Source organism: Aethalodelphis obliquidens, unplaced genomic scaffold (assembly GCF_003676395.1).
Source record: "Aethalodelphis obliquidens isolate GAN/ISIS:26980383/991018 unplaced genomic scaffold, ASM367639v1 scaffold53, whole genome shotgun sequence".
Lineage (NCBI taxonomy): Eukaryota > Metazoa > Chordata > Mammalia > Artiodactyla > Delphinidae > Aethalodelphis > Aethalodelphis obliquidens.
The window spans coordinates 10,080,594-10,098,155 of record NW_020837997.1 but is presented as its reverse complement, the minus strand read 5'-3'; the positions used below and the strand labels follow the sequence as shown (position 1 = coordinate 10,098,155).

Genomic DNA, 17,562 nt, shown 5'->3' with positions numbered 1-17,562 from the left:
GAGCCACTGCTCCAGGGACTCCTGTGAGGAGGATTTTAAGAGCAGGCTCTCAGGATCTGCGCCTCTGGGGAGGAGCGGGGACAGAGCAGGGTGTGGAAGCCCCATTTCCTCCTCTGCTTCTTCCCACAGCAGAAGCCACCACTCAAGGATTGGGGCTTCAGGATGACACCCCGGGGACGCTGGGACCAGCACCCTTTAGGGATGCCACGATGAAAATATGCCCAACGAACACTTACATGAGGAGGCCAAAGAGAAAGAAGACCAAAGAGAACACTTCAACTTATTTTTCTGGCGCTAGTGAACGAATGAAGTGGACGGCGGCAAGGCCGCGGCCTAGCGAGCAAGCCCGCCCTGACTGCGCGCTGCAAGGTGGCCTGAGTCCCTCCAGCGGGTGGGACAGGCAGCACAGTCCTCTCCCCTCAGAAGACACTGGAACCTCAGGGGAAGCAGCTCATTCTGTGAGGTGCGTATAAGTCCCTGTTGCCAAGTACAAAATAGGAGGGAACGCCTAACCCAGGATGGGACCACAGGTGTGAGAAGCTTCTGATCTTGATGTAAAGGATGAAACAACGAAAATTACAATCGTTAACTGAATCACTTTGCTGTACACCTGAAACCAACACAACATAAATCAACTATATTTCAATAAAAATTTAAAAAATCAATAAATACAATTATGACTGTAAAAAAAAATAAAATTACGATCATTCACTTTGCTAAGGCTTGCACCCTCCCCCCTCCCAAACATGGCTCTCATGAGGCTGCCTGGCGTGGCCTAGAGAGGACAAGGCTGCCAGGCCAGTCCAGGAGGAGGGGACGGAGCTGAGACACAGACACAGACAAATGGGCAGTGAGCAGGAATGAACGGTGCTGCCTTCCTGACCTCCCGGAAAAGACCAGAAAGCAATACCATGTCAGGGAAATTCCTTCCAAAAAATGCCAGACACCATTTGGCCTGCCTGGGACTCAGTGATTCCCCATTTGGACGGCCCAGTTAGAAAGCCCACTGCTGGACTTCCCTGGTAGCGCAGTGGTTAAGAACCTGCCTGCCAGTGCAGGGGACACGGGTTCGAGCCCTGGTCCAGGAAGACCCCACATGCTGTGGAGCAACTAAGATCGCGCGCCACAACTACTGAAGCCTGTGCGCCACAACTACTGAAGCCCACGCACCTAGAGCCCGTGCTCCTCAACAAGAGAAGCCACTGCAATGAGGAGCCCTCACACCGCAACAAAGAGCAGTCCCCGCTCGCTGCAACTAGAGAAAGCCCGTGCACGGAAACGATGACCCAACGCAGCCAAAAATAAAAAATATAAATAAATAAATAAATTTTAGAAAGCCCACTGCTGGGGCTGCAGGAAAATGGACGCCTGGGATTAAAAGTCACTTAAGGGGTGTCCTTCATGTGGACCACAGGCAGATTCACTGCTGTTTATTCTGTAACTGAGGGAACCAGCTCAGAGATTCTTACCAAAAAGGCAGACATCGAAAAAAGAAAAAGAGAGGTGGCCTTCCAAGATGTGAATGCTGGGCAGGGCCAGGGCGGAATGAGGGTCAAACCCTGTGCAGATGCCAGAGGATGAGGGGCTGGGTCCAGACTCTTTCTAAGCTTCCTGGTGGGTCTCATAAAGATATTTCAGGCTCGGCAGTGCCTTGATGCAGAGCTTCAGTCTGGTAGACTCCAGCCAGCCTCCAAGTGAGCATTGGGAACGCTCACTCTCTCCGGATCAAACGGACAACTTAATCTGGATGTGGTTTGGTCTCCTTCAAGCTGCCTTGTGAGAGCCAGGAAGTCTGATATATTGAGACTTTTTCCTGGTACTGAGTCTTCAATGGCCAGAGTTCTGATGAGACTGAAAGACGATAAGGGCCCTTTATAGGCAACAATTCAGCGAGCCACTATTTATTATAAAGAATTTGCAGCTTTACACTCGCTCAAGGGATCGTGGAATAAAGAAGAGACTAAACGTGAGGGATGGGACCTGTCAGGTAACATGTGGGTGTTTCCTGAACTCCAGTGTGGCACAGAACAAGCTCCAAATCTGCTCTGATGCAAAAGCAACTAGTCCGAGTTAGCCATAGACATCTCAGCCCGGGAAGAAGCTGGGCTCAGGTTCCATCTGCCTTGATCTATGCCCTAATTGACCTAAAAAACAAAGGTTACTTTGCCTTGATGCCTAATCAGCAGAGAAAGCCCTGGTTGACTCAGAGCTGTCACAAGTGATGTGATGGTCACGCTGCTGGGACTTCTGACAGAACTGGGATCCCCACAGTTACGCGCGTGTATGTCACGGGCATGGCCTTGGCTACGACGCTGGTACATTCAGAAACTGCTTCCCCCAGCCCCGACTCTCTCCCACGTGACGTAACAACCATCCCCAGGCTCCCTGCCATTGCGCTTGACCTTGCATTTGCCAGTTGGGGCACTGCTTGAATGTCTCGGAATTAGAGTCTCTGACCCACAGTCCAAAAGAAATGAGGAGCCGAGCTCCACCGGCCAGGCTTCAGAAATCACTGCCTGGACCGGCCACAGCCTGAAGGCGAGGCCCCCAGGGTGCTTCCTGCACAGGCCCCGTCTCACCAAGTGGTCATCAGAAGTAAGGGGCCTGAAAGAGCCTCGCTTCTGGAAAGGCAGTTGCCGTGACACAGCCTCTACTGTTTGCCACCCTAGACTGAAAACCCTCAACCTCTTCAGCGGGAGATGCTCCGTAAACCGTGCTTTTCAACCCAGGCAGCAGCAGAAGGGCCCAGTCTCCTGGGCAGATCCGCACAAAGATCATCTGTTCTCAGGGAACTGAAAACATGTACCTGCAAAGGCCAAAGGCATGAAACTCATAACGGCCAATTTGGGAGAAGGTTCCAGCAGCTGCTCTGCCTCCAAGCCCAAAAGTTGAAAAGCCTCTGAATTCTTGCTGTCAGCCCTCGTGTGAGGACTATGCTCCCAGAACTCTCTGGTGTAAGCACCTCGGGCCGGAACCTCTCGTGGGCTTCCTTACCCCAAGCCCATTTCTATGCCACGCAGGACTCCCCCATACCCCGCCCCACACGGATCCCTCCAGAATGTTAAAGTTTGGCTCCAACCTCACCTTGCCTGAGTATCACTTATTCCTGCGCATCCCAGGGTTTGGTGGCTCTAAGAGAATTTTAGCGGCTTCCTTAAGGACACAGGAGACTGGTGATGGGACACAGGGAACCGCTAAAGGTCTGGGGTAAGGCCTGGGACTGTGACACCCTGCAAGGCTGCCCAGGGTTCAGTGTGGCAGAGCGGGATCCTCTGTTTTCTTGACAGTCATTTTCCCCTGTCATGAGAATGGGGGACTCTGTCACTAGGTACCGAGACGACGAGGTTTTCAATCCTGAATGTAGGCTAATGTTTACCTTTCCCAATTTATCAAACTCCAAAAACTCAAGACATTTCTTGTTCTGGAGAGCTCACAATCTTCTCCACCTATAATCTTCAAAAGCCTTCTGAATACAAAGATAAAGGGCTCAAGGGATTCCCTCTGGATTCAAAGGAAGAGTCTCTTCTTCTTCCTGCTTTGATTGAAGACAAGCAGTTCACAGCCCAACCACGGTCCAAACACAACCAGTCTTGCAAAGCAATCTGCGGTAGACACCTTTTCCTATAGGTCAAGGAAGCCGGAGCCTTTTGTGTTTCTAAGATAACTGAACTTGAATGCCCAAATTCAGGGAGAGGAGAAGGAAAAATGGAAGGAGGGAGAAGGGGCCGAATTTGCTGTGGAAGGTTCTACCCCACTACTCAATTCCTCTTTTGCCCCCTCGCCTCCTTCAGGAACCAGGACTAGCTTCTGGCTATGGGTAAATGTTCCCCCAACTAGAAAAGTCTCAATGTAAAAGGGGACTTCCTCTTTCCTGACTTTTTGGCAGCAGGAATTAAAGGGAGCTGAAGAGGGCCTTTGTTATCTTTTCAGTTATCATCAGCTGCTGACAACCTGGGGTGTGGATCTGAGGGGCCCGGAGGGAAAGGGGCCAGTCTGGGTTGGGAGCCCCGGGCCATGGGATGCCGGGTGGAGGTGGACTTACCCCTGCCAGTTCTCGTGGAAAAGGAGGAAGCTGGGCTTCAGGAGCGCTGGCTGAAGCGCTAGCGGGGGCAGGAAGCTCTAGGGCATGCTCACCAGCTGACTCGGGGTGACCCGTGCCATGGTGGGGGGCCTCAGCCTCCCCCCGAGGCTCCTCTCCCGAATCCGACAAGTCTTTTTGCTCTGCAGAGGACTGGGAGCAAAAAAGACAATTTTCCTTCAATGTAAATAAAGCCAGCAACGCGGGGCAGGGGAGGGGGGCAGGGGAAGGTCTGGAGATGCTCGGGCTTCAGCAGCTCCTGCCCGGGAGGTCAGGCCAAGAGAGCCGGCACATGCTACCGCGTTCTGCTCCACAGAGCCAGCCCTCCACACTGACAGAAGGGCAGTGAGCGCGGACCTGCTGCTGTCGGACCTGGCAGGGAGCTCCGAGGTGTGCAAGAAGTTGGACCCTCCTTCTGAAAACTGCAAGGTGGCCCCTGTGGCACAGAGATCCTCTGCCGATGGCAGTGACTGAGGAAACATCCCTGTGACCAAGACGGGGGCGGTGCCTCTAGCAGAGGGGAACAGGGGCAATTGTGTCAAACTGTCCCCAGGGCTTAATTACCCATCCACTCAAACATACTCGTGAGGGGAGGTGGGCGCCAGCACCCTGTCTGGCCACTGGGAGAGCCAGGGCGGTGGGGCCAGGGCTTCTGCACTGGCTGCGGCCCCGCCAGCACCTTCCCATCTCTGCCGCTTAAACCCGAGAGGAAAGGAACGCTTTCTTGCTCGGCGAGCGCAGGTGTGGGGTGACCCCGCGAGTTGGCAGACACACAGAGAGCCGGTTTTGTATCAGTGACAGGTGGGTGGGGCTCCGGCTGAAGGAGGGAGCCCCTCGGCCTACAATTCTCCCAGACTCCCACCGCACATTCCGAGCCAGGGCTTATCTAGAAAACAGCCAGGGTAAGGGGAAGCCGGTCCCCAAAGTCTTCGTCCTCAAAAGCACAGACCCCCCCGGCATCCTTTGAGGTGGTTCTTGGGATTCTAAAGGGGCTTCCATGGGCTGAGGGCTCTGTGGCCAAGATTCTTCTTGAGAGGTGCGTTACAGAGCTGGTGTCCTGTTATAAATACATGGGCTCCGGTCCCCAAGCCTCCTGCCTGGCATCGTCCACCACACGTCTCTCTCGCTTTGTGAACTAAATGACCACGGGGCCACCCTGCCTCCCTGCAGACACGGCTGTGTTCTTCCTGCCCGTGAAGTGACTGAAACCTCTTTAAATAGGACTTGGGACTATTTTTAAATGTGTGAGCCTGCTAGATGAAAGGAGCTACATAGAGGATTTTAAGAGAACTTTCAAACATTCTTATGAAAAAGCAAAAGCAACACAACTCATCCATACATCTAAAAAAGCCACCCAAATCGACTCTTCCTATGCAGGGGAGAGCCAAAGACATAAAAGGCCCTCCTTCCCAGGCCATTCCTCAAACCTGTCCAAGGCACCGAGGTTGGTCCACGCACCAGTCTGCTGCTACTTTATGGCTAGAGATTTAACACCATTTTAAAGAGAAAATGAAACCCAGAGCTCTAGGGGAAATTGCCTATCTCTGTTCAGAACCACTTGGATTTTTTTTTTAAAATCCCGCTTTACGAATATAAATGTAGAAATGCCCTCATGGCATGGCAGACTAGAGATGAAGCCTAAGTCGGAGGACCAAAAAGAAATACAAATGCCATTCCAGCATTTTCTCCTTGGGTCTGAGTAAGCTCTAAGGAACCAAGATAGAGCCTGTAGTTTTTCAACATGTTTGTTAAAATCGGACATCGAGATTTTGGCAGGCTTTGACATCATCCTAAAATATACGTGGCTGACAAAAAACCACGCATACAGGGTACGCTTGTTACACACACAGTAAGCTCCCAGTGTTGTCGGTGACACCCTGCTTCCTGCCCAACTGCTGCTGTAACTGCTTTCTGCCTTTTTGCTAAATGGACATTATCCTGCCAGTGCAACCCCAAAATCTTCTGCCTTCAGATTAGCAAATATTTGGAAAATAAAGTAAATGAAAGAAACGTTCAGTCGTCACAAACAGTGAAACAAACTACGGAAGGAGATTCAAATTCTCTTCACGTTAAAGAGAAAAAAACTGTCTGTCTCCATTCAAGCCAGTTAAGAAAAGGTTTCATTTTTGCCCCTAAAACACAAATGCGTGGAAATGCAAGCATTTTGTGAAGAGCGCCATCTTGAGGAAGCTCAAGAACAGGAAAGCAGTAGAGACAGTTCCTGTGCTGTCAGTCTGGCTCCAGGTTTGCATTTCGGGCGTCAGGACTGGAGTTCCGCTGCTGCCCGATGCTCTAACACGGAACAGTGGGAGGATCTGACGACTTGTCCTGAGACCAAGGGATGCCACCGGCAGGCCACCACCACCAAGCTGTGGTTTGCTGCAAATGCAACTCCAACTGTCTATGGGACTGACGGAAAATCTTGTGTGTCTTTGTCACCAAACCAACACCAAAACGCCTGGGCTGGCAGCCTAATTTTTTTCTTTTTGATTTCAAAGCCTTTGAAGGGGGGTGTGGGCTCTTGGAGTGCATCCCACTGGGGCACTGGTGGTTTAGAGATCATTTACTGCAAGAAGGTAATGCTCCCACAGTTGACAACGGGACTTCTTCATCTTTGTGGATCAAAAAGTGGCTCAAAAAACAGCTGTATGGGAGACCTAGGTGACAATTAGGAAAATTTCAATGTGGACTATCTATTAGAGGGTATTTCTGAATTAATTATCATTTTCTCAGGCGTGCCCATGGCACTGGGGCCATGGAGAAGAATTCCTAGGAGACACTTGTGCTGAAGTATTTAGGGGAAAACTGTCAGGTGGGTGCAATTTATAGTCGAGCGTTTCTGGCATTTATGATAAAAATGTTAACGGTGAAGCCAGGTGAAGGATACCCAATGGTACCCACAGTACCATTCTTTTAACTTTACTGAGGATTTGAAAAAATTTTCAAAAACAGAAAGTTGAAAAGGGAAAATAAAAGCTCCCTCAGAAAAAAACAACGGCAACCTGAACAGATCTTCCCAACTCTTGCTACTGTGGCGTGAGGAGGGAGGGCTGAAATCGCGGCAAGGGGGGGAAGCTGGGAGGGTCTCAAGGTGTCATGTTGTGAGAAGTGTCGTGGCCACTCCTTGCAGACCTACCTTCCCGTCGCTTCCCCTGGGCCGGGGAGCCACGCGGCCATGGAGCCGGCTGTCCAAGCCTCTCCGCTTCCTTCCCGCCCGACGCCCGAGCTGTCATAGCAGCAGAGAAAGGAGGAGGGCTCTGTGTCCACTGGGCAGCCGCCCACCCGGCAGCTCAGAGGGCGGCCCCGACGGACATGCAGGCTCCTCCGGCCTCTGCCGTTAGACGCAGAGGTTTTCCGTGCCCTTCCGATGATCTTGTCACACAAGGGTGACAGCAGGCGAACTCTGAAGAGCTGGAGGTCAGTTATTTCTAGAAGCCCATTTAGAGCTGGCACTGAGTCAATATTTTGATGTGCACGTTTTCACGGTGACGAGCACCTCCCTGGAGACTCTTCGGGTTCAACCTCACCCCGTTTATGTAATTGGCATCAACCTTCTGAAGGTGACACGTGTAAGTCAGCCTTTGAATTACGAAGCAACAGAACCACCTCAACCGTGAAAACAGTACTGAAATAAGAGTTAGTCATTTTAAAAGCATTTTAAATTCAGTCAAATAAACATTACGTTTTAGCGTTTCACCCTGCTGGCTGTCAGAAAGTCTTCAGGTTTTAAGAATTATTCATTCCAATTACTTGTTTCAAATCTGGGTTGGCAAACTTTTTCTGTAAAGGGCCAGATACTAAATATGTTCGACTTTGCAGGCTAACTGGTCTCAGTCCAAACCCCTTCACTCTGCTGTGGACAGCACAGGTGTGGCCTCAGCTCTCTGCACGGGCCAGGCGGGGCCGAACGCCAATAAAGCTTTATTGACAAAAACAGCAGTGGGAGCAGCCCTCTTAGTTGGCTGACCCCTGTTTCAAACTAAAAGTGGTTCAAAAGAAAATCATAACAAAACTCAAAATTCTAGAAAATCCCGATTTTACGGAAAACCTAAGAGAAGTGACTTTTACATCTGAAGCAGAAACCAAACACACCCACCTCTAAAAGCCAGAAGCACATCAAGCCCCTTCACAGTGACTGAACTTCCAAAGGACAAATGATAAAAACACATGTATGCACTGGTCAGGGCCCAAGGGAGAGGGGACGGCAGAGGTTGATGTATCTTGAAAATACCACTCGGAAAACTGAAACCAAAAGGGAAGAACATTTCCTTGTTTTGTTTCCTAAAACGATTCTTCGGCATAAGAATTAACAACGGGAAAGATTAATTTGAGAACAAGCCTTGCAGATGAGCCCCGGCTGACACAGAAGACACCCTGCGCGGGGGTGCGGGTAGGGGTCTCAGGGCAGCTGCTTCTCCTTCCCGCACCTTCCACGCACTTGCGCCCTCCCCGGCACAGCCCTTGAACGCTGGGGCTGCTCTCTTTTCAGGCCAAGGGGCAGGGTTTACAAGCAGCAGCTGGGCCGCCAGGAGTCCCAAATCGCCAGGCCAGCAGCCCCCAAACTCAAAGCTGGCCACCCTGTGGGGGGACTGGATATCCACCCGAGCACCTGGTCTGTGCGTCACACCCCTGAGCCGAGAAGCCCCTCAAATGCTGTCCTCATCAACAAGACGCACACGGGTTTCAGAACACCTGCATCAACGCAGCGCATTGGTCACCCTGAAATCTTGCCGTGGTTATGACATCACACCTGCTGTCATGTCCCAGGCATGAGGGCAGGGACCATCCATTTTTTTGACAAATAGGGGGAGTCCTCATACAAGCTTGGGAGGCATCACCACAGAACACCAACCATCTCTGGACACAACCCGGACCTTCCAGGCTGATCCGTTCAGGGAGGGAGACAACCCCAATGACTTCAAGATAAGCAACCACACGCGACTTTGTGGGAAGGCACCGCCGCATGCACCCACCAGTCCTCTGACGGGCTGCTAGCTCATCACGATGAATTAGGCGAGGTACATCAGGGAAAACAAGACATTTAAAGCCCAAGAAGGGGGAAGCAACCTAACAAAGATGGGTGGTGAATATATAATGCAAGCTGACTACTAATTGTTCAAAATGCATTTATGGCAAGTTGGTTGGGGCCAAAAAAATCCCGCGAAAATCTTTAAAGGTCCTACTTGCCCCTTAACCAGCACTGCTCCCTCTCCTCTCCTCCCTCCCCCCGTCCCCGGCCCCCTTTCTCTCCCTCCTACCAGATTTCCTAATGCACAGCAGTACTTCTAAAGCAAATCATTAGGAATGAGAAGGAAGCTGATTCTTCCACTGCTTTTTTAAAGCAGGGTCTCTGAGCCCTGTCCATACACACCCCCTCTTAACCTCGTGCCATGGTAACATAAAGCCACTGGGCTTTTTCTCCATGGCAGAAGGTTCCTCGGCCATGCGACCTGGGGAGAGAGAGCTTGGGGAGAAAACAAGGCAGAGTTAACCACGTGAAGGGAGAACATACCGGCCCCTTACCTTTTGTCCTTTATCCTTCTGAAACACAAAGACGGGCGGAGCAATGGCAGGCTTTTCTGCAAAAAGAAAAATTGGTGTTTTTCCCCCCAACACTATATTCGTACAGTAAACAAAGCTACATTCGTTTGTAATAAGTAAAAACAAAAAACAAACCTGGTATAAAACTAGTAACTCAAAAGATCATCAAATAGCTTAGAAAACAGTTTCTTCACATGGATGAGGGGAAGTGTTCAGTGTGAAAAAACTCTACACAGTGGTAGGATACGTGCACTTTTCTGTGTGCATGTACACACCAATAAAAAGGTTCCAAGACTCACTCAGAACAGGCCATGTCACTGATGGAGGGAGTGCGGTGTGGAGGGTGGCAGGCTGCAGGGTGCCCGGGTGGCTGCTACTCAGCGCCACCAACCGTGGTGCTGCAGGAACGAGGCGCAGAGATGTCAGGTCCCCAATTTCAAAGGCTGGAGACTAGTTTTCTCATTTTTTTTTTTTTTTTTTTTGTCGCGCCATGTGGCTTGCAGGATCTTAGCTCCCCGACCAGAGATTGAACCCGGACCCCAGCAATGAAATTGTCAATTTTTGACCACTGGCCCGCCAGGGAAATCCCTAGGTTTTAAATTTTTCCACATCTGCAGGCCAGCTGAGGCCAGGGATGACCCATTTGCAACCTCTGCCCACGGGACGCGTGCTCTTTGGAGAGCTTACTCCGCTCAAGTCAGCCCTGCATTCCACCTGGGTCTCTAAGTGAGTGCCCGTTAAAAAAAAAAAAGTGTGGAGTTGTGAGAAGTCTGAAAGGCCATCTTGCACAGCTGCTGCTGAAGGAAGAAACCCTTTGGGATGTTGTCACTGGACCAGGGAGATGCCGCCGGTCGTTCTCAGGCAGCTGAGTCCATGGCTCTTGGCCACTTGCTCGAGCGGGCGGCCGCTCAGGAAGGCCCTGCCGCTGGCCAGCGGGTTCTGGACGAGGACTGCCTTAACCCGTGGAGGGGCCCAGAGGCGCCTGTCTTACTGCCTGGGGCCAGGGCGCGTGGCTCTGGGTGCGCTCATGAGTCCTGCGGGCGTGCCCGGGGCCTCTCTCAGCACTCGAGGCCTGGAGAGTGGCGTGGATGGGAAGCCGGGGGATCATGAATTTGGGGAGCACTAGCACGACTCTTCCCCCTCCCTCAGTTGTGGGGAGCCGAGGTGAACCAGGAACCCGCACTCACACAGCTTTAACCCGGCAGGACCACTACGCGGGAGGGGACACAGTTTGCGGGCCATGAGAGCGCTCGTGGGGGACGCGGTCGGAGGGTCTGGTCTGGAGCATCAGGGAAACGCTCCCGAGAAGAGGCAGCTGTGCTGAAGCCTCAAGGAGAAGAGTGAAGGGAGAGGGGCAGGTGTGAAGGTGACAGGGAGCCCGAGGGGCGGATGGTGGCGACGCGAAGGATTTGGGACGGTTGTAAAAGGAGTGGAGGAAACACAGAACAGAGTTTGGGGAAGGGGGCGAAGGCGATCACCCACAGTAAAGACGACAGGGGGTGGGAGGGACAAGGTCTGGGAGGCAAAAGGACAAGTCCCGAGATGGGCAAATGGACACTGTCCCACTCCCCACCCCCAAAATTCCCACCCTACAGAGGAGTAGGACAGACACCAATCTTCACTTTGGGGCCACAGCCCACCAACGGTGACCATTCCCTCCGCTGTGCTCACTGAAGCCTTGTGGCACTTGGGTCCGATTCACCACGACAGTCCTCCCCAGGCACAGCCCACGCAACCACTGGGGTGAATGACATCTAGGAGACCAAACTGCCACAAGGGAGGAGGGTGGAGGCGTGGAAGGGTCTTCCACGCTTCCCAAGATAGCTGTCTCCCCAGCACAGATGCACAGTTGCTCCACAAACCCGGGGGATCGAATGAAAGCATGAATGTGCTTACTGCTGGGCAGTAAATGACAGCAAAGGAAAGCTGGAGGGACTCTGGGGACAGCTGCAGCTTCTCCACACCATGTCTACCACGGGCGAGCCCAGACACCTTCTGGCGCTGCCCTTTACCCCATAAGCCTAGCACCTGGGGCTGTGGGTCCAGACTCCAGCCTCACTTCTGCAACCGACTGCCCGCCAGCCGCAAGGCTCGGGGGTGTGCAGGAAGGAGCTGGGATTTTGGTCAGCCTAGGGCCCCCGCCCCCCCCCCCCACCCCCGCCGCCTTCCTCACCTCCGTGGTTTAGATGGAGCCCAATCTGGCTCCAGGCTCAAGGAGGAGAATACTGCATGCCCTGGCCCCAGGGGACACGGCGGCACATGAATAAGGCCAGGCCGCTGCCAGCAAATGAGACTCGGGTCCAGGACTTCCGTTGGAGCTACTGGGGAAGGGGCGCTCTTTCTCTGCTGGGGCTGCCAGCAGCTGGGTGTCACCACAAGGGGCCCTGGAGCAGAGCCAATCCAGCAGGAAGCAGAGCTGGGGATGGAGGAGGAAACTGAACCCTGGAGACACGGCTGGAGGCCCGGGGTCAGCAGGCCCGAAGCTAACCCCACCCCACCCTGACTCTTCAGTGAGGCCAGCAAAAGCTGATTTTTGGTTAAGCTGGCCTGAGCTTGACTTCTGTCTGTCCCTTGTCTCTAAGAGCCTCCGGCCTCTCTGGGAGAAGAGGCCTAGCCGCTGTAGACTTAATTAAACACACACCATACCCTGTAGAAGAAACCTAGGACTGGCCTCACAGTGAAGCCAAGATGCTCTCTTTCTCTTCCTAGCAGGCATCACCACCTGATGTACCGTGTGTGTGGGTTTATTATGGTCTGTCTCCCCTAGTAAGGGATCAACTCCATGAGATCGGAGCCTCTGCCTCGCTCCCCTTGTGTCCCACGGTCTGAGAACAGTAATCGGCACCCTGCAGGGATTCAACAAATATTTGATGGAGGGATGAGTAAGGCAAGGGGGGCACTGAGAAAATGACTGCCAGGCTGTAAGGAAGGACTGGAACGGAGAGGAAGCATCTGAGTGGTAGAGGAAGAGCTTCCTGGTGCTGGAACTGTGATGGCTGATGTGCAGGCACCCAGGAGGGGCTGCCTGTGGGCCCCCGGGGCAGGACGGGAACAGAATTAGTTTCAGCAGGAGGCTGCCTCTGGTGCAAAGGTCCTGCCCAGCACCTCCTGGACCACACGGCAGTGTCCGGGCGCAAGCTGGGAGCGGTCCCATCTGCTGGAGGGAACCCTCCTGCACGGTAACGGGGCATGTCGCACGGCTGCGGGCAGAGGCCAGCGAGAGGGGGGCATGGGGCTCTGAGCTTGGAAAGCAGACCTACCCTCATCACCTCCACTGCTGTAGTTCAGACCTCCCTTCTTTCTCCGCCTCCACCCTCACCCCCTGAAGTGAGGCCTCCACAGAGCAGCCAGAACCACTGGTGTGAAACTCACACTTTCAACTCAGCAACATCCTCCCAGACTAGGGTCGAAGGCCATTCAAAATGGGCACCCCGCACCGACCATGACTGTGGCACTGAAGAGCCCCCAGCATGTCCCACGCTTCTGGACTTCTGCCTGGCTTAGTCCCTCTGCCTCCAAGACATTCTCATCTTCTCTTCCGTGGCAGACACACATTCAGGTAGAGACACCACCTCCTCTAGGATGCTCCCAGTTTGAACTGGGCTCCTGAAGCCTGCTCTGGCTTATATCCTGCATGGGTTACACCAAGGGTACCTGTCAGGGATGCTGAGAGATCACAGACACAGCATCTGAAACAGCTCTGCACGCAGCCTGTCACCTGGTGTGTGCAGTGTAAGAACCGTCCAGTAAATGTTTGAACTAAACCCCTTCTGTACTTCTTCACATGGGTAGCACCAGCTGCTATGAGATCACATAAATATTTATGAAGCCCTTGTTCTGTGCAAGGCATCACGGGAAAAATGCGGAAAATGCGGAACGGAAGCCGGGGGCAGAAAACTTCAGGGTAAAACGTCTGATGAAAAGGGAAGGGGTGTGTCTGTTTACTTGGCCGTGTGTGTGTGTGTGCGTGTGTGTGTATGTGTGTGTGTGCGCGTGTGCGTGCACGCGCGCGCACATGCTATTAGCTTATTTGCTCCCCTGGCAGTATCCTCTCCTGGACCTTAAGCTCCATAAGAGTGGGGCCTCTGTTGTGTTCGCCTCTGTATCTTCAGAGCCAAACGCAGTCTCACACATAACACGTGCTCAACAAGCAGTTAGAGAGCAAGCGGAACGCCGTGGGCCACACGGGCTGGGGCCAGGGAGGCCTGGGCCCTGGCAGCCCACCTCGCGGGCCACAGGGACCCCTGCGGAGGGCAGGTTTGGGGGACAGAACTTTGGTCAGTTCTCTACCAAAGACACAAAGCATCAGAGCCACGCGTGTTTCATTTCTGCTCATCCGCTTTTAGGGCCCAAAGTCCGTAAACTGCAAGCTAGTCCCGACTCCACGGCAGCAACACACGTGTGCCCCCTTCCAGGCAGACTGTCTTTAACTGTCCCACATCACCACTGCTTCTGGTTGTCACCGAAAAAGCAGCGTCATCCAGCCAACTGAAACCCAAGTTTGGGGAACGAACAGGGGACAGAAGCAACGAGGCTCCTTGGAACTGCCTGAAGCCCCAGTCCAGCTTTTCTTTCACAAGTGAAGGGAAAACCACCACCAGAGATTTGTAGAGAGACCTAGGCCACCGCAAAGACCTAAAATATTAAAATGTTAACCAAATACACGTTATTTGATCCAGATTCTGTCCACCAGGCGTTTTTTTCTTTGTTTTTTGGTTCTGTGAAGTGCTCCCTGGGACTTCCCTGGTGATCCAGTGGTTAAGAATCTGCCTTCCAATGCAGGGGACGCGGGTTCGATCCCTGGTCGGGGAACTAAGATCCCACAAGCCGTGGAGCAACTAAGCCCGCGCGCGAAGTAGGGAGAAGCCCGCGCACCACAGCAAACAGTCCGCATGCCACAGCTAAGACCTGACGCAGCCAAATAAATAAATTCTCCTTGATCAAATTAGTCTGTAAAAAAACAGCCCACCTGGAGCGTTGAATAGACTCATCAACATAAGAAGGGTTAAGAAAACCAACAGTAAAGAAAGCCGTTTCACCAAATGTTCCCCAAAGTTATCTGACCAGGCAACCCCTTTCCAGGAACACCGTGACGAGGCCTGAGAACTGTGGGTGACTGCGGCCAACATTGCTGTGTGAAGTGGGGTGGGATTCGGAACCCTCAAGTCACCTCAAAGAACAGCCCTGCTCTGGGTGGCGCAGGCACTACCGTCTGGGACACGCTTGGTGAGTCGGCCTCACCTCAGCTTCCCAAGGTGCCGATGCCAAGTCCAAGGTGGCTGCTCTTGGTCTGAACCCCTCCCCCATCCTCCTCCACACGCCCCTCCTCAGCCCCTGTGCCCCAGATGGCTCCCTGCCTGAGCCCAACCATGATCCCAGCTCCCAGCAAGGGAAAACCCCTGCTTCCCCGATCCCCCAGGTGGCAGTGGGTGGTGGCGAGGAGGCCGGGGACAGACCTGGACAGGCTGAAAGGAGTAGCCTCTGGTGACACCCCTTGGTGACATCCCGGCCCACAGCATGGGCTCTCCCTCCTGTCCCCTGCCATCCTCCACCCAACTGTCTGCTTTGGATGTAAACCTTGGGGCAGCTCAGCTGTGATCCCCAAGGACCAGGACTGGGTTCCGGACCTGGCCTTCACAGTCCTGGTGATAAGCACAGACAGGTAAGCCCAGGTGTGGGAAGTCGCAGATCTCTGCTCCTGTGACACCCCTCTGCCAGATGTCTGGGACCCCTCCCTGCTCCCAGGGGCACTGGTGATGTGGCTGTGACTGTCAGGGTGCTCTGCCCACCCAGCTGAGCCGGGAACCACTCCTCCAGCTGCACCTCGCGCTACGTCCATAGAGGCAATCATGACAGTCACTTGTCAACTACAACTTCCAGCGACTCCACACATTTGAGTGCCCACTGTGCACCAGGTACCATGCTGGCTTCTACGGTGTGGTGGTGACATGGAGAGACATGTCCCCTGCCTGCCAGGAGCTGACATCAGACTTAGTTGAACGTTACAACACAGGGGAAGCACAGAAGGCACTCAGACCGCGGAGCTGGGGCACCCAACCCGGTGAGGCTGCAGAGAAGGAGCAGATCAGGGAGGGCTTCTTGAAGGAAATGCCACTTAAGCGGAAGGAGCAGCATTTAGCCAGGTGACCAGGAGCGGGGAGGAATGAGGCAGCACTGGAGGAACTGGAGGAAGGTCAGGGTGGCACCACTGGACTCCCTTAAAGACAGACGGGAAACAACCCAGCCCAGGGCGAGAGGAGCGGAGTGCAATCCCTCACACCTGCATGGCCCAGCGTAGAAGCTCCTGGCAGGTAAGCACCAATCACACTCAGGCAGTTCCTATCTTGAGCAAAGGAACCAAAGATGGCTCCAAAGAAGTCGGGGGTCCCTAAGGTGCAGGCTGCCTCTTGACCCAAAGGGCCGTAGACCATTCTCCCTGCAGGGAGCGGAGGTCTCTGGGTAACAAAGGGGTTGCCAAGGAGGCAGGCCCTTCTACTAAAGCAGAAACGACTGACCAGGGGCCCTGGGACAAGGGAAAGTCCTCGGATGGCTTGGGTGGGTGCGTGCATGGGAAGTTCTAAAAGCCCCACCCTGAAGGCATCGCTGTAATCTGTGTACAGTGTCTTTGTCAGGGAGAGGGCCTGTAAACTGCCTCCTCAGATAGTGGGTAAGGAGGGTCCAAAGGAGGAGCGTTTTAAGAAGCCCCACACTTGTCAGAATTAAAACAGTGGGCTTCCTGATACCACCACTACAAGCAGGCCAGGGTACAGCACTCAGGGTTTCATCTGTGTCTTTTCTGCCCAGAGATTGACTGGTGGCAAAACCCTTAAAACAAAATGCCTCCTGTGTCTATTTCAGACCAGCAAGGAAGGGGACGCAGTGGGTACTGCCCTGCAGCCAGTCTAAGGAGGAGGAACTCCTAGGGAGAGGGTGGGTGACGGCAGCTGCCCGGAGGAAAGGAGGCCAAGTCCCTACTGCAAGCAAGGGAAGGGGAGCAAGGAGCTGGCCTGGACCCCAGAGGTGGCCCCGGGGTAGAAGGGTGTGTGTCCCCACCCTCCAGGGTGACAGAGGTCTTGGGATCCCATCTTTAGACTTCTCCAGCCTCTGCCACGTAGTCACAGCGAGGACATTCCCAGATGGGGTTTCCCAGAACCCTGGGATGGTCTCTCACACAGGCCAACAGTCATTGATCAGAAAATACTTACGGGCCAGGCACCTAGGTGCTCAGCACTTCATCCGCATCACTGTCCTGAAACTTCACAACCACCTTAGGAGGTAGGTCCTTAGTTTACAGAACAGGAACGGAGACTCAGAGAGGGCGAGCGACTTGTCCAAGGTGGGGCTGGGTCTCCAACCCACGCGGGCCTGACTCTGGTCCCCGACCCCCACTACTACCCACGCACCGCAAGGGCAAAAGGGAGAAGTCACCGTCCCATTTTGCTTCCTCCCATCTTTCCCTCTCAGGTGGGCCTTGAAGCTAAGAAACTGGGACTCTTCTTTTGAGAAGTAACATCAGGAATAAAGCAGCTGTCAGTAAACATTCTAGACAAACATCTCTGGAAGAGTACAAACGAAACTAAAGGGTGAGCGATGGACTGTGGGGTGGGCCCGAGGCTTCCAGCAAGTCTTGCGACCATCTGCTTCAGATGAGCGTGCAGTGACACCAAGGGCAGACCCTCAGGCTCCTCGAGGAGAGAATGGAGACCCACGTTTAACGGTGAGGCCCGCTACGCCTCTGCAGCTGTCAAACGTGTAACCGTGGGAGACTGTACGTAACACATTCACAACCGAAGGTGAAAACACACACATTCTGTGTGTTTTCAGCCCCGCATGCAGGCTTTCCTTCTTCACACTATGCACGGAGGCAAGTACACAGAAGCCACGGGCAGGCCTGCCCCTCGACTAGCTCTGGCACGCCCCCGTGGCTGCCTCCAGCCTCCGTC

The 17,562-nt window shown here is 53.5% G+C and overlaps 1 protein-coding gene across 13 annotated transcripts in view; it reads right to left on the bottom strand.

Annotated features, from left to right (window-relative positions):
* Positions 1-17,562, bottom strand: part of LOC113608660 (DNA-binding protein RFX2) — a 166,110-nt gene that overhangs the window by 28,747 nt on the left and 119,801 nt on the right. For 10 of the 13 annotated variants that reach the window (XR_003428375.1, XM_027085345.1, XM_027085343.1 and 7 more), the window contains 2 exons: positions 9,602-9,657; positions 4,043-4,231 (listed from right to left, as the gene is read on the bottom strand). Coding sequence is in view for 12 of the 13 variants with exons in the window: in XM_027085345.1 (XP_026941146.1) it covers positions 4,043-4,231; positions 9,602-9,657 (245 nt within the window). In the remaining variant the exon portion in view is untranslated. The remainder of the gene's footprint in view (positions 1-4,042; positions 4,232-9,601; positions 9,658-17,562) is intronic. The other 3 variants (XM_027085341.1, XM_027085340.1, XM_027085342.1) reach the window with 1 other exon arrangement.